Source organism: Oryzias melastigma, linkage group LG18, assembly GCF_002922805.2.
Source record: "Oryzias melastigma strain HK-1 linkage group LG18, ASM292280v2, whole genome shotgun sequence".
In the NCBI taxonomy this organism is placed as follows: Eukaryota; Metazoa; Chordata; class Actinopteri; order Beloniformes; family Adrianichthyidae; genus Oryzias; species Oryzias melastigma.
In genome coordinates, this window is record NC_050529.1 from 1,039,936 (window position 1) to 1,059,525 (window position 19,590).

The window sequence follows — 19,590 nt, forward strand, 5'->3', positions numbered from 1 at the left end:
TATGTGAACTGTATCCGATTAATATAAATATATTCAAAACATGTAATAGATTCTTAATGTATCCATCCATCTTCTTGACCGCTTCTTCCCTTTCGGGGTCGCGGGGGTGCTGGAGCCTATCCCGGCTACTGATGGGCGAAGGCGGGGTTCACCCTGGACAGGTCGCCAGTCTGTCACAGGGCCTCAATCACACACACATCCACTCTCACATTCACACCTAGGGGCAATTTAGAGTCACCAATGAACCTATGAAGCATGTTTTTGGACGGTGGGAGGAAGCCGGAGTCCCCGGTGAAAACCCACGCATGCACGGGGAGAACATGCAAACTCCACACAGAAAGGTCCCAGCCGGGAGTCGAACCGGGGCCTTCTCGCTGTGAGGCAAGAGCGCTAACCACTGCACCACCGTGCAGCCCTTCTTAATGTATGTCTAAACAAATATGTATAAATACAAAGTTGAATTGAGGTGAAGAATCAAAAGAATTGGGAAAAAATCCGAATCAAATCGATTCATGCTCTTGTGAATCGAATCGATTAAACCAATTCCCAGCTTTAAATTTTACTCTGCACACGATGTTGTGTAGTAAATTATATATGTGGCTTCATTATTTTAACCACACAAGAAAAGCCTTAATTATGCATACATTCAACTGTAATACTCGTTTTAGTTTATTAATCAAGCTTATTTGATGTTTTGGGGAAACTTTTCACGCTAGGGGTCATGGGAAATGGCTCCTTTTTGAATCCAGCCTCTAGCGGTCGTTGGAGGAAGTGTAAATGTAGTACTTCCGGGTTAGTTTCAGCAGAAACTAAAGCTGGATTTTATTTTATTATTTTACTAAAGTTTGATTCTGTTTCTGTAGACTAGAAGCTAACTTCAGAGTGAGGTTGGACAGTTGGATGATGGGTAAATTCTAAAAACTTCTCTTTCTTTCATCAGAGCGCCAACATGGCGGCTGTTGACTGCAGCGTCATCCTCCGATCAGGACAAAAACTACCAAAGTTTCCGCTCCTAAAGGAAACCACTCCGAACTTTGACCGGAACCGGCCCGTCGGAACCCACTGTGGTCCGTGGAGCTCTCGGGGTGCAGGTACTCCAGCTGCCTCCTCTGCTCCTCGATCTCCTGCTTCAGCCCGGAGGTCCTCTCCTCGTAGCCCGCCATGGTCCTCTCCATCTCCTCGATGATGTCCCGCGCGGCCAGGTTCAGCTCCTCCGCGATGAAGTCCCGCAGGATGTGCGTCTTGTGGAAGTGCGTGAGTCCGCGGGGGCCCGGCTCCATCTCACGGGCGGAGCGGAGGAGCTGCGGGGCGGTGGAGGTGACGCGGAGCCCGCAAAGCCTCCCGAAGCGGACGGGTTCGAAGCAGGAGCCGGACCTGCTTCGGTCTCGCCCCGGAGACGGCCGAAGCCTCCGGCGTCATCGCTGCTTCACTGCTTCATTGGTTCGAAGCGTCTAGAAGCGCCTCGGTGGTTGGATGGTTCGGCGCGCTGGAATGCTTCAAAGCTTTTAATTGGTTCACAGCGCCTCTTTGTTTGTTGGAGGAAGACAGGCGAGTGCGGGGCTGGGGGAGGGGCTTAGCGTGACGTCACTACCTCAGAAAAAGAATGTCTCGAAACTCTTCAGGACTCAGAGCTTTTAGGAGCTAATCACACCTGTGGCAGGTGTTTTAGTCACGTGGTGTCATCTAGTTATAGAAAGTAAGTACAGCTTAGTTATAACTGACTAGAAAGTATAACACAAGTACTTTATGGAATTTCTTCTACGTTTTACTAAATATATCAGTGATAATACATTTTATTTATTTAAAAAAAGGAAAAATAAAACTTAAAACATTCACATCCATCAACAAAGTACACAAAACAACACAAAGGAAAAAAAGTTAAACGTTTGATCAATTAACAAAAGTTCTGTCATTTGTTACATTTAAAATGATTAGTTTTCATTATATGAAAACTATGATTTCAACTCAAAAATATATTTTTGATAAAAACGAATATTTTTACATTTAACAAAATTGTTGAACTTTGTTTTACTTTTCAGTGTCTGATCTAAAGAAATGGTTTACATGATGACAAAAAGGCGCTAAAGCAGGTGTGTCATCACCTGTGATGCTGGAAGCTGAATTTGGCCACTGAAGATGCTGAAAGTGATAGCTAAAATCATTGAAGCTGACAGCCAGATTAAATATTAGCTAAATGCCAAACTAGCCTTAAAAACTAAAAAGTTTTATTTTTTTAAGCTTTTGTGACGTTTTCTCACAGATTCTAAACACTGAATAATTGATGAAACTCAGGAAATCTGTATTTTTACATTTAATGAAGTCACATTTCCCTAAATATTGATAATTTTACTTGACTTACTCATGTAACTTTTCTTTGGAGTGTAATCCAGTTTTTGACGCGTCCTGAAATTCAACACTGAAGGTCGACTCACCAGACTCCAAGACCGCTCACAGGAACCTGGTTTCTGAAGTAGCCACAAAAATATATATATATAAAAAAATTCTTGCATATTTACCACTTTTTATTGAAAAAAGAAAGTCTTCTAGAAGAAGGCAGATTTCCACGTTAGGATATTAACGTTAAGAATGACTTTAAAAGCATTTATTTTAATTACAAAAATACAACAATAAAATTCCATCAACTGTTCAAACCAAAAACCTTAAAACTGTAAATGATTCATAAATATTTGCTTGTACAGGTCAAGCGCTGAAAAATAAAATTACTACCACAAATAAACTCTTTAAAGAAATTTTAAAAAATGGACATTTGGTCAAAAATACAGTTCAGTAAAGTCAAAAAATGTCAAAGACTGTGGTACTAGTGACTGAAAATGAATTTCTGACCCACACATCTTTGACAGTTAGACACTACAGAGGTAGATATTTAGTTACTGAACAAAAAACCTGTAATTTTAATAAAATTGTAATTAAAAACCTTAAAAACTATTTTGTGGTTAAGGAACAACCAACACTTTCATGTTCTTATCAAAACCAATCAAAAAGGATCATTATACTCCCTAAATAACCGTGTAAAAACCATAAATTTTGTTGAACATTTTAAATGCATCCATAGTTTACACTCATTTTAACGGTTATTACTCTGCTACATGATCTATAACCCAAATCCCTGGTGAAAGATCTGCTGAGATGTTCTGGTCAGTAGGCGACCGCCTCACTTCACCACCATGTGGGTCAGCCGGTGTTTCCTCATACTGACGCTGGAGTGGAACCGGGCTCCACAGACGTCACACGTGTACGGTTTCACACAAACACGGACCGTGATGTGCTTCTCCAGCCTGACTTTGGACTGGAACGTTCGGTCACATTTGCTGCACCTGAACGGATTATTCTTCTGAGACTTTCGGCGTCTTCTGCCGGTCGTGCGGCGGGACTTCCTTCGTTGGGTCTGATCTTTGCCGTCGCCGATCTGGCTGTTGTAGCCGCCCTGCAGAGACTCTTTCTTCAGGTGGAGCTTCATGTGGTTGGTCAACATCAGCTTCGTTCTGAAGTCTCTCTGGCAGGTTCCGCAGCAGTGCATTCTGGGATCTGAGTGTTGTCTCGCGAGGGTCTTGAACCCTGATGGCGCGATGAAGAACTTGCCGCAGACGGTGCAGGTGTGCGATCTCTGGTGAATGAGGAGGTGGTTCTTCAGCTCCTCGGTGGAGGCGGCTTTCCCTCCACAGACCCCGCAGGAGCCGACGCCTTCGTGCACGTGTCCCCACGCGTGTTTAACGAGGCCGCACACGGACGGGTGGGTCCGCCCGCACACCTTACAGGACAGCTGGAAACAACCGGACAGATCCGGCCCACTTTCTGTCCGATCCTTTTCATGTTTGACCAAAAAGTCTGTGAACTTTGGGGAGCGTAGAAGACAAACATACGCTGAGACTCCGTTTGCTTCATGTCTGGAGGAACTTTGTCTGCCGGTCCAAACATCAGACGGGTTTCTGTAGAAACAACATGTTCGGTTACGTTTAGAAAAGGTTAAATTTAAGTCATAAAAAACACAACAAACAGCAACATCAAAGAAAATTTTAACACATTTCATCAAAAATCAGTTCAAAAGTAGGAAAAGAACTAAAGGAAATAATTATTAAGTTATTGTGAGCAGTGTGTTGTTCATGTACTCTCATATACAGTCGTGACCTGATACGGACTCTATTATTTTATGATAATGAAGCAGGGGGGAGGGGTGTTCTATGTATCTAGCCCCGCCCTCAAGGGGGCGGAGCTCTGCAGTCAGCTGCACAAGCATTTCCTTGATTAAAGATTCAGAGCTGCTCACTCTGAAACCTGGAGGTTCTCCTCCCCGTTCACCTGTGTGCGGCTCCACCTGGGTCTTCATCTTCTTCACTTTTGATCTTTTTATCTTGGATATTCATCGGATCCTGGAAGAGTAAAGATGGATTCTCATCACAGTCAAAACTTGACCTTTTCGTTGCTTTCTCCACTTTTTGACTGACAGCTTGAGTCCTGCAGGGCATGCTGGGAAAACGGCGCTCACCTGCAGACGGATGCAGATGGTGGCCGCTCCGCCGAGCCTGCAGACCTCCTGCGGCGTCAGCGTCTGGATTGGGAGGGGCTGCAGCGTCCTGTCATCACCGATTTTAAAGACCTTAAAGGGCTTGTCCGGAGCCAGCTGGGGAAAGGTGGAGCGGAGGACCTTCAGGAACTCCTCCTCCTGGAGGAGGCGGGGACACTGCAGCACGTAGGTGGGATGGCTGAGTAACGCTGAGAACCCAAGAACCCAAACGGCATCAGAACCTCCTGCTGAATGACACAAACTTCAGAGAACAGAAGGTCTGCTCACTCTCGTCTGAGAACCCAAGAGCTTCCTGGTCCTCCAGGATGCAGATCTTCAGCTCCACCGGCTCGTCTTCAGACGGATCTGCAGCAGGAGAGTCGCTGAAACACCAACAGATATTACGTCACGACTGCTGTGAGACGAGTATGAAGTCGAGTCAGGATCAGCTCAAAGTGGACGAAAAAACTGAAAACTTGAAAAATAGACATTGAAATTGAATAAAAACATTTGAACTGTTTAAAACAAGACATTGTAAATTAGAAAAAAAAAAGAAAATTTGAAAAATGACTTCAAAGCCCCGCCCCCATGTAAATTAGGCTCAGCAGAGAAAAAAAATTGAAAATTAAAAAACAGCAGCTGTTATTAATTGATCAATTATTTCAAATTTTTAAACATTTTCTAAACATTTTCATATCATATTTTCAAGATGTTTTTCAAGTTTTCATTTTTTCTCCAATTTTCTAACTTTTTTTAATTTTCTTTTTTTCAAATTTGGAAGATTTATTTCACGTTTTCAGTATTTTTTTCAAATTTTTTATTTTTTTCCCCCTAAATTTCAAACTTTTTTTTATTTCTATATTTTATTTTGAAGATTTATTCATTTAATTTTATTTATTCAAGTTTTCATTTTTTCCTCAAAATTTTAAAAAATTTTTTTTTCTTCCAAATTTATTACATCTTGTTTTCAAATAAACATTTTTTCAGTTACAACATCTATTTTTACAGTTTTCCATCTGTTTATTCGTTCACTTTAAGCTGATCCTGACTTGCCCCCGTAGCTCTGGTTCAGGTACGTTCGTTCGTCTGCTCCATCAGAAGATCTCACCTCAGCAGCGGCTCAGCCGGACGTTCTTCTCCGCTTCCCTCCTGGAAGAGTTTTCATCCAAATGAAAAGCTGCCGACATTCATGAAGACCTTCGTGTGAGGAGGCAGACCTGGACTCGGACGTAGAGGACGGAGTCGTCGGAGGACGCGACGTTCTGACGGATCTCCTTCACGGTTTGATGCTGCGTCTTCACGGGCAGCAGTCGGTCTCCGGTTCTGGTCAGGAGCTCCACGGTCTGGTCTCTGAGCTGAGGGAAGCTGGACCTCAGCAGGTCCAGGAACGGGGACTCCTGCAGATCTCCAGGACAGTCCAGGTGATGGATCACCCGCGACTCTGAGGGAGAAGGAAGAATTCAGTTAGACCGGGTTCTTCATGGAAGGTTCTGATCAGCTGGTCCATCCTCTGCTCGGCTGACGGTCAGAACCTTCAGCTGAGGAGATACAACCTGCCCACCAGGTGGCCACACCCCTTTCTGAAGGACAAGACCCCAGAAGCCTCAGAGAAAACCTACAGAACAATTCCTCCTCTTCCGCAAAGAATTCTACCTAGATGCATTGTGGGTAATGAAGTTGATGTGGACTCCTTGATTCTAACATTTCAGGGCGCTGAGCTAGTACCCACCCTGAGGAGCTTCCAGGTCCTCCAGGAGGCAGACGTTCATGTGGACGACGTCCTCGACCGTCGGAGGAGTTTTGTTGTGGAGTCTGCAGACACAGAAGCAGCTGAAGCTGAGAGGCTGAAGCAGACAAGAGGCTGAAGCTGCAGCTTCACTCACTCAGAGTTCTGCAGATCTTCTTGCTTCTCCTCATCCTGGGCGCTGAGTGGACTCTGCAAGAACAGGACGGACTCTTCATTCTTTGACCGTGACTTTGTCTGGTTGTGGTTCTGCTTCAGCGACGCACCATCAGGCGCAGGCAGAAGGTGGGGTTCTGTAAGAGCCTGCAGATCTCCTGCGGCGTCAGAGGATTCAGGTTGATGCGCCGCAGCCTCTTGAAGGGGCGGTTCCTCAACACCTGGAAGGGCCTGTCCGGAGCCAGCTGAGGAAAGGTGGATCTGAGGAGGCTCAGGAACTCCTCCTCCTTCAGGGAGCGGGGACACCGCAGGGCCTGGACGGGGAACCTGTCAAGAACTGAAACCAAGGAAGGCAGCTGAAGAATCCAGGAAGGTTCGAGGAACGCTCCGCTTTGGTTCTCTCTCACCTTCTTTCGACATGAACTGGATCGTCGGGTCCTCCAGGATGCGGATCCGGATGTTCACCTCCTGGTTCTGATCTTCAGGCTGAGCTTCTTCCTCGCCGTTGTTAGACGACTCCTCCTCAGAACCGGTCCTGAAACGTTCAGACCAGACGCTCGGTTTGAATCCGGGCGAACCGTTCATGCCCGTCTGCGTCACATCAGGAGAACCGTCCAATGAGGGATCGAAGACCCAAACAGAAGTTCACCTCAACAGGCTGATGGCGGGAGTTTATTTTAGAGCAGACGGCGGGGTCACGTTAGAAAATCCTCAATGTCACCATGGTAACGGAGAATGACACGCATGAATTCATGAGTTATGCATGTGTGCGCACGTGCACATCTGTGTGAGTACATGCGTCTGTGTGAGCATGTATGAGCATCACATGCTCATGTGTGCACGTGTGTTTGGATATGCACAAGTGGATGTTTGTGCTTTTGTGTGCATATGTGCACGTACCTGCACGCACGCATGTGCACGTACCTGCACATGTATTTTTGCTTATCTGTGCACGTGCTGGCGCTTGTGAACACTGCGTGTCTTCAGTTAAGGTCCCACTATTTGTCACACACCTGGTCTTTGAAATCTGTTCTCTGCATTTGACCCCTCCCCTGGGGGAGCGGTGAGCTGCAGACACAGCCGCGCTCGGGAACCATTTGTCAAACAGGGAGGCTCTGGGTCCCATTTTTAGTCTTTGGTCTGACTCGGCTGGGATTTGAACCCACGACCTTCCAATCTCAGGGTGGACACTCTACCATAAGGCCACTGAGCTGGGCATACGTGTGTATGTGCGTGCACGTGCTTGCGGGTAAGTTTACCTCATCGACGAGTCTTCTATGAGCTGGTCTTTCTTGTTTTGCTGAAAGCGATTTCAAAATAAAAGCTCATTAGTTGGTACAGAAAGTGACGTAAAACTTAAAGGAATCAGACGCTGTGGAGAGCGTCCTGCAGACCTTCGGCCGGAGGCAGATGGCGTTCTTCCACCTGGTCCTGAAGTTGCACCTGGGCCTCAGAGACAGCAGTTTGTAGGACGGCACGTTCTGTATTTTCTTCGCTCTGACCACAGCAAACCCGGTATCAGAGGCCAAGTGAGCAAATTTGGATTTGATGAAGCTCACGAACTCCGTCCTCCGCAGGGAGCGGGGACACTGCAGCGTGTGGACCGGGAAGTGTTCAAAATCTGGACAAAACCCAAACATCGTCAGAAGTTCTCGTCATTTTCTTTCAGAGAAGATTCAGAGGCCGACTCAGTTTAGGCCGATCACACACTTACCCTTCCTGGCGATAACACTCAGACTAGCGTTCTCCAGGATGCGGATCTGAAGGTCTATGTGGTCCTCATGATGAAGACTTCCTACATCGCTGCAGTCGGACAACTCCATCGGAGGAAAGAGCCTAAAAACACAAAGATCAGGAGGTCAGCTGGAAAATGGGATGAAATGAACTGCTGGTTCTGTTTCAGGAGGTGAAGAACATCTCAATGCATCACTGAGGACCAGGTTAGCACAGAAGAACTAAACCACAAACACCCAGATGAGTCGTTTGGAACATCTTGTGACCTTGGAGAGTCCTCAGAAGGAGACTCAATGACGTCCTCACTATCCTCCTCCTCCAAGTGTTTGGTCCTTTCTTTTTCCTTCTCCTCCTCTGTGAAGGTGGACATGCTCATGCTCCAAGTGTCCACCACCCCTGAACACACAAAACCAGCCTCAGAAACTGCTTTAATGACCCCACATCATCACATCACCACCACCATCTGAATTTTTAAAAATCCTCATTTGTGATCTTTGGTGTGCCACCAGGATCTAGTCAAGGAACCCTGACAATTTGTTCATATTTATAGATTAAGGCCATACTTAAATTAGACTGGTGATGCTCCTCCTCCTTCTTTGCAGCGGCTCCGCCTCCTTCAGCTTCACAAACCATCTCATTGTCTGCAACACAGAATTATCAACCATGAGAAATAAAGAACATGAAACGACAAGTCCTCTAGGTGGTTTTCGTTTTTGTATCGGAAAATATTAGTTTCTAAACTTTCGGCCCGCTAGGGGCGGGGCTAACACAGAGAACCAATCAATACAATACAGAGAATACAGGCATTTTCTGACCGTAATTATCACAGTTCTCAGTCAGTGACTGAAGTCACCGGGACTGAAGTTACCACCCTCGTCGATTGTGATTGGTCCTCCACGTTAGCCCCGCCCCGACACGCCAACACGGGGCCAAAACCTTAGAAACCGATTTTTTTAATATTTGAAACTGGGGAAAAACAGGGTTGAAACTGAAAAAAAAAAAAAAAGTTTTGAAATGGAAATTTTGAGTTTTAAGTCCTAAAAAATAGAACATTTGAAGCTGAAAATTATTTTGTTGGACATTTCATTGTTGTTATTCATTTTTATTATTATTGTTTGGGTATCTAATAATATTGACCCCAATTTAGCTCCATAGAAACCTAGTTCCTTTCTAATGTGAGATCCTTCCTCAGATCATGACTACATTCCCATTTAACATCAGCTTTAACCCTCGACTAAACCTCACCTTAGACCCTCTCTGATCACATTTTAAACCGCCTTCAGATCTACAATAACCCGAATCGAAGCCCACCTTTCAGTTCCGTTTCTATGTTCTCGGGGTCCGGCTTCGTTAGGATTATGGGTCTGAGTTCCCCTTGATAAACGGAAAGTTCACTTTCGTACTCGGTCACGGTCTTGACCAGCGCCGCGAAGATCTCCCGCGCGGCCACCGTCAGCTTCTCGGTAATAACGTCACTTAAAAAGTCAATTTTAGACGAACAAAGCGCGATATTCAGCGCGCTAGTCTCCATTGTACCGAGCAGCGAGGGAACTATTATTGTGGCGCACAGTCCGTCCATAAATGGATTCCGACTAGAAACACGGTTACACCTTCGGGATGTCCGAACAGACCCTTTTGTAAACAATGTTCAAAGTTAAATAACAGTCAAAAACGTTTAATATTTGCCTTTATCAAATTTAAGTTTTAGTACAGCTTGTACATTTTTTTACATGATATCCCATTGAACTTTGAACTTATCAAAAATGGCGAAATATAACGCTCTAACTGTTGAGGTAAATAGATAAAACAGCTATTAATCAATTAAATCATTATTCTTTATTTTTGTACAACTATCTTACAATTTAAAAATATACATTTTGTTAGGATTCCAATTTGTAAAGACCTGTTTCCACCCGGACCACAATAAAGGTTACACTGAAACAAGCCAGAGAGGACCGTGGAAGCTCGTGACAAAACCCTACAGAAAAAAAAAACATGTTTTTCTGCCACAGCAGCGGCGGAGACCTGGGGACCTTCTCCAAGGCCGACATCCTCCGAGGGATCATCACCGAGAAGCTCAGCATCGCCACCCGCGACATCCTGGCGGTGGTGGAGAGGACGGTGGCCGACTACGAGGAGGAGGCGTCGGGCTTCAGGCGGAGGATCGCGCGGCAGGAGCGGCAGCTGGAGCTCCTGCAGCCCCGGGTCAACCTGCACAGGCTGCGTAAGTTCTCTGGGGCGGACTTTAGCAGCTCCGACTGAGGCTGAAACTCTGTCTCTGTCCCGGGTCACTGATGTACCTTTGTTCCTACTTTGATCTTGCTATGATCTTTTTCTGTTGCTCATCTGTTTCTCCCTTGAACTGGTTTAAATTTTTGTCTGATCTTCTGTTCTTGCTTTATTTTTGTCTTATATTCCCCTGTTTCTCCTTTGATCTTTGCCTGATGTTCCTGTTTCTCCTTTGATCTTGCTTTGATTTTCATCTTATAATTCTCTTTTCCTCCGTTAATTCTCTTTGATTTTTCTCCAATGTTCCTGTTTCTCCTTTGATCTTCCTTTTTTTCATCTTATATTCCTCTGTTTCTCCTCTGTTCTTTCTCTTGCTTTGATCCTCTGGACAATCAAAGGAGAACTAAATCTTGATTAGCCTGTTGGGAAGAATCCCGAGGAGTTTAAAATACTTTAAATGAAGGAAAGAATGACATTTTAAAAGGAGGATTATTGAGCAACAGTTGATGTGCTCTAAAAATTGTAGTCATGTGAACTTAGAAACAAGTTCATTTTGGTTTCTGGATAGAACTGGGCCACACAGAATGTGTGACATTTAATCTATATACTGTATATATACATGTATAGTAAATATTTGCTTAAGAAGATGAATCTGTTGTTTTTAGGTATCGAAGACTCTGTGAGGCTCGACTTTCCTCAGAATGATGAACATGATAATGACGATGGTGGTGGTTTTGATGATGAGGTCAATGACGAAGAAGAACAGGACCAGCCTTCAGCAGGTTCCAGGACAACGTCCAAGGATCCAGACTTTGAAATCCCATCGAGGTGAAAAACTTTCTGCTGCTTTAACCATTTAAAATAAGTCTTTGAAAGAGGATGAATCAGTAATGACCAATACAAGCAAACATAAAGCAGTTCATGAGCACACAGGTTTTTAGACGTACTGTCACCTCTTTGTCAGAAAGTTAAAACCATAAAAGACTCATTTTGATGTAGTTCATCAAAAAATGACAAGTGCATTACCTAAAATCCAGTAAAAGTCAGAAGATCACATAAAAAGAAGAAAGACAGTATAAAACAACATGTTAGATAACTCAAAACTGTTGATACATAGTAAATAGATACAAGAGTTAGTCATTTAATTAAAATAGACTTCAGAGTGCTTAAAAGTTCAGTGTGCTGTCGTGTGGGGTCCAGATGACCCCACTTTTAATGTAAACTTGTCTAGGATAAAGGGTTAAGGCAGGGTGTCCAACTCAATCGCACAGGAGACCCCGAGACTGTATGAATCGCTACCTATGAGACTTGAGTCGCGGCTCACAGACGTGAGTCAAGTGAATCACTGGAAGTAGGTCAGAGCTGTTTCCAGTGTAGCCCTGGCTGCTTTTGAGTTGAATGAACCATTTTCTTTATAGTTGACTGGACTGGAAGACGTGTTTTCATGTCCCACAGACCTCTGCAGTGCACAGCCCGGCGCAGCAGAGCCTGGACCAGCTGCAGTCCGACCCACCTGAACCTCAGGGTCCGGTTTATAAAGGACCCAAACGTGGGTGTATTGCAGCGCTCTAGTAAGTCCTCTGTGTCATCTGCCCTAACAACTCATAAGTCTTGGTAATCTGGTGATTTCAGAAATGCGATCAAAGGAAAATCCTGATTTAGTTCTTTCACAGATTCATTTTGAAAAAGGTACGTATAGACGTAGATTTACCGTTAGCTTTGGTAATGGATTTCTGCGACTGCAGGTGTTCCCCGCTGGAACAATATGGCAGAAAAGGATACGCCTCGTCACCCTGAAATTGTACTTATTTCAGCTTTATTGAGAAATTCATAAAAAGTCTGATTCCAATTTATTGGAAAACCAGCATCAGGTTTCTATGGTCTCTTAAACATCCAGTAACTGTAGAAGTCAGACGATGATCCAAATTCTGACCTTGAGCTTAACGGGTTTCTATCAGGATCCAAACAAACCAAGTGATCACTGAAACGCAGTTTGAGAATCTTCCCAGTGAACTTTGTCTCTCTTCCAGACATGACGAACACTCTTGTCCGGGACCTCAACTTTCCTCGAGATCTCCCAGAGTCAGAATTCGTGGATCTGCTCAGGTCCTCTTTCCCGCCGCTGGACGGAAGTCACAAAGCCTTTGAGATCTACACACTCAACCGAAGCAAGAAGCTACAGAAGCTGCCGCTGAAGACCATGACACCCACTGAGATCATCAGGAGCATCAAGGCCAACGCGCCGCGGGCCACCGTCCTCTTCATCAAGCTGAAGGTAGGTTCTGGTTGAGTGAGTCATAAGAAAAAAACAGGAACTGATAAACCAACACAACACTGTTTTCTACACATTTAGAACTGAATGTACATGATTTGTGGGTGTGGCTTAAAGGCTTTGCAGCTGCCCTTTACGTTTCTTTGACAAATGTTTCGTTAACGGCTGCTTCAAAGTTTATAAATGCTGTTTTTGAAATGTTTACTCCTGTAGACCCCAGAGTCTGAGAAGACATCAGAGGAAACGCTGGAGGAGAAACTTGAAGGAGCATCTACAGAAATCAAGGAGAAATCCGAGGAGATCAAGGACAATGAGGAGATAGAAGATTCCTACATCTCAACAGTAAAGGACAAACCCTCATCCTGTGATGCTGAAGCAGAAGAAGAGGAAGAAGCTGGACCGAGTTCAAGGTAATTTAAAAAGTTGATGTTAAAGATCAAACCCAATTTTCTGGTTCTGCTTCATAAACATTCAAAGTCAGCCAACATCAAGACACCAGTTTTGTTTTTACTCTGAATCTATTAGCGATAATCAGTTTAATTTATATAACCTAATATTGCAACACAATTGTCTCAATGGGCTACACACCAGTAATTATCCAAAAACACAAAATTAGTCATAAAATATAAACAATAACTGGTTGTTATATTAAACTAAACCGGGCAATCCTTCTGTGTAAGGAAACACTCCTAAAAAACTGATTCAGGAAAAAAAGAAGAAAGCTCAGGATGTCCACATAAAGGAGGACGGACAGGGGATTTACCAGGACTGTTAAAGAAGAATAAGCTTATCTAACTCTACAACTACGTGATTGAATAGAGTAGCAGATGGATCAAGATCGAAATGGGCTAGCTGGGGTGAGTTGAGGCAGAGGTGAGGTCTACAACCAAAAACAGGAGCACAGACGATTCCATCTGGAATCTCTCTCACTCCCCCAGAGTGGGAAAGAAGGACAACACGTGAATCACACTGCACCAAACAGAAGCAAGGAGAACTAAATGAAAAATAAATTATAAAGAATAGTGGAGTAGATCGAAATAGAGGACGGAGCCATACCTTCCCCAGGTTCTGACTTCTAGCAGCCTACCAGCTGCTAATTGGTGTGATTGTTGAAATATTAATCTAAGCCCATGTAAGCCACGACAGGAAGGAATGGGGTCAGTTTATAAAGCAGTCTTCCTTCTGTTTGTCTCAGATAAATATTTTTACTGGATGTAATGAAAATTATAATTACTCCTCCAAACTTCATTATATTAGGTGAGGTAGGGGAACAATGAGAGAAATATTCTCTGATCACTAGCTAGCCCTATAAAGGTCCTCCCATCAGGTAGATGATCCCAGAGAGGACGTTCTGACCTGCAAGACAACAAGGGAGACGAGGAGAAGGTTTGCAGACTCTCAGAGACGATCCTGTCATCCTGATCAAACATTTCTGGACTCATGTGGACAATCTTTGGAGAGAGCTTTACCTAGGAGACACTTGAAAAACCACCAGGACCTTCACACATACTCAGACTGTGGGAACTGTCACTTGTAGGAGGAACCCAACTCTGTCAGGTCCTTTAGCTGGAAAAACCAAAGTACCCAAGCCCAGTACCCAAATGAGGTCTTCAGAAGTTACAGAAGATGGATTTATGGATTCATCCCATGATCTCAAATAACCATCACAAAACTGTCCAAATTCCAAAACGTTTGCTTCCTCTTGTCCTTTCAAGTCTCTGGAAGTGGCAGTCATTTTGATTTACTCAATGAAAGTACAAGTATTCAGGCATCAGAATCTCTTTTACTGTAGATCAGCTCAAGTTCACTAAGTAATGTAAGATTTTTGCTCCTCTGCAGTTCGGGTCCACATGGTTTCAGGGAGGAAGCTGGGTTCAGAGACTCACCAAAACACCATAAGGACTCTGAGATGGACGATGACGACCAAGACGATGCCTCTGCTGTGGATCCAGAATGGAAACTGGAGTCTAAGCAGCAACAAGTGGTGAAGAAAGCAGCAACAAAAAGTCCTGGAGAACGGACAAAAGAAAGGGCCTGTAAAGTTTGTGGGTGGTGGTACAAATCCTTGGGCAGTTTGATCAAACATACATGGACTCACACGGATGAAACGCAAAGAGTTTGCGGCGTCTGTGGAGACACTTTTGAATCCACCGAAGGGCTTCAGGAACATCTGAGAACCTACGATGAAGTCTACAAGTGTGAGGAATGTGGGAAAACTTTTGTTAACATCTACATGTTCAGAAGACATCTAGCTGTGCATTCTGAGAACTTTGACATCCAGTGTGATGTTTGTGGGAAAAAGTTTAGAAGCAAGACCGGACTGAGCCTGCACAGCTGCAGCCACACAGAGGACCGGCCGCACAAGTGTGATCTCTGTGAAAAGACTTTCCGTCTGAAAAGTGTTCTTCAGACTCACAGAAGAAGCCACAACAAGAACCATTGCCACGTCTGTAATAAGAGCTTCTCCAGCAGCCGAACTTTGTCTTGGCACCTGATGGGTCACTCTGAGAAACGCTTCTTTGCTTGTGAAGTTTGTGGGAAGCGATTTAAAAACCCCAATACTCTGAACGTCCACAAGAAGGCTCACATGAACAGAGAACGGTCGTTCCTCTGCCACGTCTGCTGCAAAGCCTTCTACTGCAACGCATCGCTCACAGTTCACATGAAGACCCACAGCAGCGAGAGGCCGTTCGTCTGCCAGGACTGTGGGAAAGGCTTTGTGGCAAAAGCAGACCTTAAAAGACACCAACGAGTTCACACCGGAGAGACGCCGTACGGCTGCTCCCACTGTGGACGGCGCTTCAAGCAAAAGATGGCTCTGGACAGCCACGTCAGGGGCCACTTAGGCATCAAACGATTCACCTGCCCGGTGTGCGGGAAGGCCATTGCACGGCAGGAACACCTGAAGGTCCACATGAGGATCCACAGTGGAGAAAGACCCTACAAGTGTTCACTTTGTGACAAGACCTTCACCCAGAGCCACTGTCTGAAAACACACATGATGAAGAACCATGCTGGAGAAAACCCAAACCAGAATCCAACTGGACCCTAAAGGACTCAACCAAACAATAGATTTCTCCTTGTTTGCGGGTTTCTCAACAATCATTAAGGTTTCACTGTCTAATCAATAATGATGAATGTATGAGCCAAAGTTTTTAGTTATTGTTTCAAGACATCTGTGAGTTCTGAGCAGTATCTTTTATCTTTGTTGGGTGGTGGTCTTCACATCATTCCGATTGAAATTATGCAAATTCTGTATTAAAGACTGAAGTCAAGTGGTTGATCTTCAGATGACTTTGTTTGCCTTCTGTTTTACCTGAAGAGTTTTCTAATCATGCTTGTTGGGTATATAAACACAGTGGCAACTGGACTTAAAATTTTCATCAAACATTTTGTCAGTGTTTCAAGAAAGATTTTAAGTCCAGTTGCCATGACTCAACTTGAATGATAACCTTCACCAACCGAAGTAGACAGTGTCCACATTTCTCCTCATGAAACAATCCAGTCTGTTGTTCTCGGATGGGTCCGTCTTTGCATTGTCCTTTCAGGTGAACACATTATCTGATCAGTGGAGGCAATGGCTCGTGTGGGGTCTGTGGTTTGCTGTCTTCTCTCAAAACTCTTCAATATGTTATTGGTCCCAGTCATTCATACTTCTTTCTACTCAGGCGCCTCTGCATTAAAATGTATTTTACTGAACTCCTGGTAGGAGCTTACTTAACTTTTTAAATAAAAGCTAAATTAAATATATATATATATATATACCAGTGTATATATAAACTGCTGTGCCTGAAGTTCATGGGGAAAATCCACAACAGCTTAGACTTGTATCAATGTAGATTCTGCAGGTAGAACATCACCAACAGCCACCTTTTCTTGACACCAGCTCACCCATACGACTACTTACTGTATGGACATCCTCACGGTCAGGGAGGCCAGTACCTGTACCACCTTAAGGTCATTATCATGTCAGCAAGTAGATGTTCAAATGGTCCAAGCACAGCCACAGGAATGCCAACCAAAACATCAAACATGCTAACCAACTACAACAACGCTAACCAAACAGAGCGTCAAAACAAGTTTTGTCAACATGTCGACTATATTAAATAAGGCCCGAGCATTATGAGAGTTTTTGGTAATGAGGTCAGATAAATAGGACTTCCTTGCATTGCTTAGTTGTGAATTAAAAAAGTGAAGTTTCTCTTTATAGGAGTCGTGATCATCCTGCAGTTTAGTCTTTCTCCATATGCGTTCAGATTTCCGACATTCTCTTTTTCCATTCTTTCCGAGTATGGAATTTTTCTATGGTGGCTTTTCCCAACCAGAGATCAACTTCCCCTTACTAGAACCAAAACTATCCATGATATTTGATATACTGGCATTAAAGCTACTGACAATTCCATTTACCTTACCCCTGAAAAGGTAGGTTTTAGGCACTGAAGCTTCCGTTTTTCTCTGTATGCTTTGTATCATAATGTTGACTCAAATTATAATCCTTAAGTACAGGGATCTGCTCCCTAAACACATGGCTTTACCTCCAATCTCAGTAGAAAAAATACTTAGCAGTCCATTTTTTGTTGAAAACTCTGGATTCTGCATCTTTTGCTTTTTACCCTGAGCAGATATTTTCCCAATATGTTTGTTGAACTGCAGTTCTTCAAAAAATCGTGCGCAATTTAAACAGCCCTTTAAGTGTGGTGTGGATTCTGTGGGAGAGGAGGGTGCGGGGGATCGATTTCATTTAAGTCAAGTCTTGCAACTGTTGGAAATTTCTGTTCTCCTCACGCGGGCCGGTCAGAGTCGAGCAAAGGGGCGTGTCTGACCTGCGGGCCGTATAATGCCCAGTAGCTTGAAGGGTCTTGTCTAAGGACTCGGACAGGATGATGTTAATTTCTTGTTGCACCCCAGGGAGGCTAATGCTTACAACACATTAAACATTGAATCTATTAGGTATTACGTTTGCCTGTTTGGTTGTTTGATAGGGCAAATTTAAGGCAAATTTATATGTTTTATATGTTTTGTTTATATGTTATGTTTGTCACTGATGTGTCATCGGAAGTGACGAACATATTGATTTAGGAAAATCAAGTACCGATATTCAGGCATTAGAATCCTTTTTTTATTGTAGATCAGCTCGTGTTCACTAAGTAATGTGAGATTTTTGCTCCTCTGCAGGTCGGGTCCACATGGTTTCGGGGAGGAAGCTGGGTTCACAGACTCACCAGAACACCATCATGACGATGTGGATAAAGATGATGCCTCTGCTGAGGATCCAGAATGGAGACTGGAGTCCAAGCAGAAACAAGTGGTGAAGAAAGCAGCAGATAAAACTCCAAGAGAGTGGCGGAAAAAAAGGGCTTGTAAAATTTGTGGGTGCTGGTACAATTCCCTGGGGGGTTTGATCAAACACATGTGGATTCACATGGATGAGCCGCAAAGAGTTTGTGGGGTCTGTGGAGATGCTTTTGAATCCACTGAAGAGCTGAAGGAACATCTGAGAAACTACGATAAAGTCTACAAGTGTGAGGAATGTGGGAAAACTTTTTTAAAAATCCTTCTTTTAAAAAGCCATCTAGCTGTTCACTCTAAAAACGCTAATTTTCGATGTGACATTTGTGGAAAAAAGTTTGGAGCAGAGAGGGCACTGAACTTGCACAGCTGGAGCCACGCAGAGGAACGGCCGCACAAGTGCGATCTCTGTGACAAGTCCTTTGGTCTGAAAAGTCTTCTGCAGGCTCATAGAAAGAACCACAACAAGTGGCAGTGCCACCTCTGCAACAGGAGTCTCTCAAGCAGCCGAGCTTTGGCCTGGCACCTGATGAGTCACTCTGAGAAACGCCACTTTGCCTGCGAAGTTTGTGGGAAACGATTTAAAATCCTCCACACTCTGAACATCCACAAGAAGGTTCACATGAACCGAGAACGGTCGTTCCTCTGCCATATCTGCTGCAAAACCTTCTATTGCAACGGGTCGCTCAAAACTCACATGAAGACCCACAGCAGTGAGAGGCCGTTCGTCTGCCAGGACTGTGGCAAAGGCTTTGTGAGCAAAGGAAACCTGAAGATCCACCAGCGAGTTCACACTGGAGAGACGCCGTACGGCTGCTCCCACTGTGGACGCCGCTTCAAGCTACAGTCAGCTCTAAAAAGCCACGTCAGAATCCACTTGGGCATCAAACTCTTTACCTGCCCGGTGTGCGGGAAGGCCATTGCGCGGCAGGAACACCTGAAGGTCCACATGAGGATCCACAGTGGAGAAAGACCCTACAAGTGCTTGCTGTGTGTCAAGGCCTTCACCCAGAGCCACTGTCTGAAAACACACATGATGAAGCACCATGCTGGAGAGAACCAGAACCAGGACCAGACTAGACCCTGAAGAACCTTTATGAGAACAAACCAAACAGCCGACTTCTGGCTTTCTAACAATCATTGAGGTATTACTTTCTAATCTTTAATGTTTGTATGAGCCGAAGTATTCAGTTGTTGTTTCAAGACATTTGTGAGTTCTGAACAGTGTCCTTCATCTTTGTTGTGTGACCGTCTTCCAAGTCCAAACACGTCATTCCGATTGAAATTATACAAATTCCATATTAAAGACTAAAGTCCTGTGGTTGATTTTCAGACGACTTTGTTGGCCTTCTGTTTTTCTTGAAGAGTTTTCTAAACATGCCTGTTAGATGGACTGTATTGAAGTTGAGGCATTGCAGTTGGACTTAAAGTATTTCATGAAACATTTTGTCAGTGTTTTAAGTTTAGTTGCCATGACTCATCTATCCATTCATCTATCTACTTCCACTAATTCAGACCGGGTCGCGGGGGAAGCAGTCTAAACAAAGATGCCCAGACTTCCCTCTCCCTGGTCACTTCCTCCAGCTCCTCTGGGGGGACTGTTACGGCCCTAGGCCTTTAGTGTGTATTTCTGTGTGTCTTTGT

General features: G+C 44.2%; 4 protein-coding genes across 7 annotated transcripts in view; 2 read left to right on the forward strand and 2 right to left on the reverse strand.

Annotated features, from left to right (window-relative positions):
* Positions 1-1,573, reverse strand: part of LOC112155792 (zinc finger BED domain-containing protein 4) — a 5,143-nt gene extending 3,570 nt beyond the window's left edge. The window contains exon 1 of the mRNA XM_024287731.2: positions 1,064-1,573. Within this exon, the coding sequence (XP_024143499.1) occupies positions 1,064-1,280 (217 nt within the window). The 5' untranslated portion in view covers positions 1,281-1,573. The remainder of the gene's footprint in view (positions 1-1,063) is intronic.
* Positions 1-19,590, forward strand: part of LOC112155784 (zinc finger protein 595) — a gene marked incomplete in the record, with an annotated part of 63,135 nt that overhangs the window by 5,039 nt on the left and 38,506 nt on the right.
* Positions 2,531-19,590, reverse strand: part of LOC112155787 — a 20,437-nt gene continuing 3,377 nt past the window's right edge. The window contains exons 1-16 of one of the 3 annotated variants that reach the window (XM_024287722.2): positions 9,468-9,875; positions 8,720-8,797; positions 8,423-8,552; positions 8,137-8,258; positions 7,817-8,043; positions 7,682-7,722; positions 6,830-6,957; positions 6,533-6,759; positions 6,406-6,458; positions 6,252-6,334; positions 5,740-5,963; positions 5,631-5,671; positions 4,811-4,905; positions 4,505-4,731; positions 4,318-4,388; positions 2,531-3,947 (exon numbers count right to left, since the gene is read on the reverse strand). In XM_024287722.2, the coding sequence (XP_024143490.1) occupies positions 3,173-3,947; positions 4,318-4,388; positions 4,505-4,731; positions 4,811-4,905; positions 5,631-5,671; positions 5,740-5,963; positions 6,252-6,334; positions 6,406-6,458; positions 6,533-6,759; positions 6,830-6,957; positions 7,682-7,722; positions 7,817-8,043; positions 8,137-8,258; positions 8,423-8,552; positions 8,720-8,797; positions 9,468-9,735 (2,790 nt within the window). In that variant the 5' untranslated portion in view covers positions 9,736-9,875 and the 3' untranslated portion in view covers positions 2,531-3,172. Of the gene's footprint in view, positions 3,948-4,285; positions 4,389-4,504; positions 4,732-4,810; positions 4,906-5,630; positions 5,672-5,739; positions 5,964-6,251; positions 6,335-6,405; positions 6,459-6,532; positions 6,760-6,829; positions 6,958-7,681; positions 7,723-7,816; positions 8,044-8,136; positions 8,259-8,422; positions 8,553-8,719; positions 8,798-9,467; positions 9,876-19,590 lie in introns of those variants that run through there. The other 2 variants (XM_024287726.2, XM_024287723.2) reach the window with 2 other exon arrangements.
* LOC118600040 (zinc finger protein 2-like) lies at positions 10,118-19,283 on the forward strand. Of its 2 annotated transcripts, none has more exons than XM_036216634.1 (6): positions 10,118-10,380; positions 11,051-11,213; positions 11,841-11,956; positions 12,416-12,660; positions 12,871-13,067; positions 17,833-19,283. In XM_036216634.1, exons 1-6 carry the CDS (start codon positions 10,152-10,154, stop codon positions 19,031-19,033), a joined length of 2,151 nt encoding a protein of 716 aa, XP_036072527.1. In that variant the 5' UTR covers positions 10,118-10,151; the 3' UTR covers positions 19,034-19,283. The 2 variants fall into 2 exon arrangements, with proteins under 2 accessions (XP_036072527.1, XP_036072526.1); XM_036216633.1 differs by lacking the exon at positions 17,833-19,283 and adding an exon at positions 14,497-15,946.

Excerpts from the sequence above, each read along its gene's own strand:
- LOC118600040 (XM_036216633.1), top strand. The coding sequence starts at position 10,152 with ATGTTTTTCTGCCACAGCAGCGGCGGAGACCTGGGGACCTTCTCCAAG. Across the intron at positions 11,957-12,415 it reads GGGTGTATTGCAGCGCTCTA|ACATGACGAACACTCTTGTC; the intron begins GTAAGTCCTCTG and ends TCTCTCTTCCAG. Across the intron at positions 13,068-14,496 it reads GAAGCTGGACCGAGTTCAAG|TTCGGGTCCACATGGTTTCA; the intron begins GTAATTTAAAAA and ends GCTCCTCTGCAG.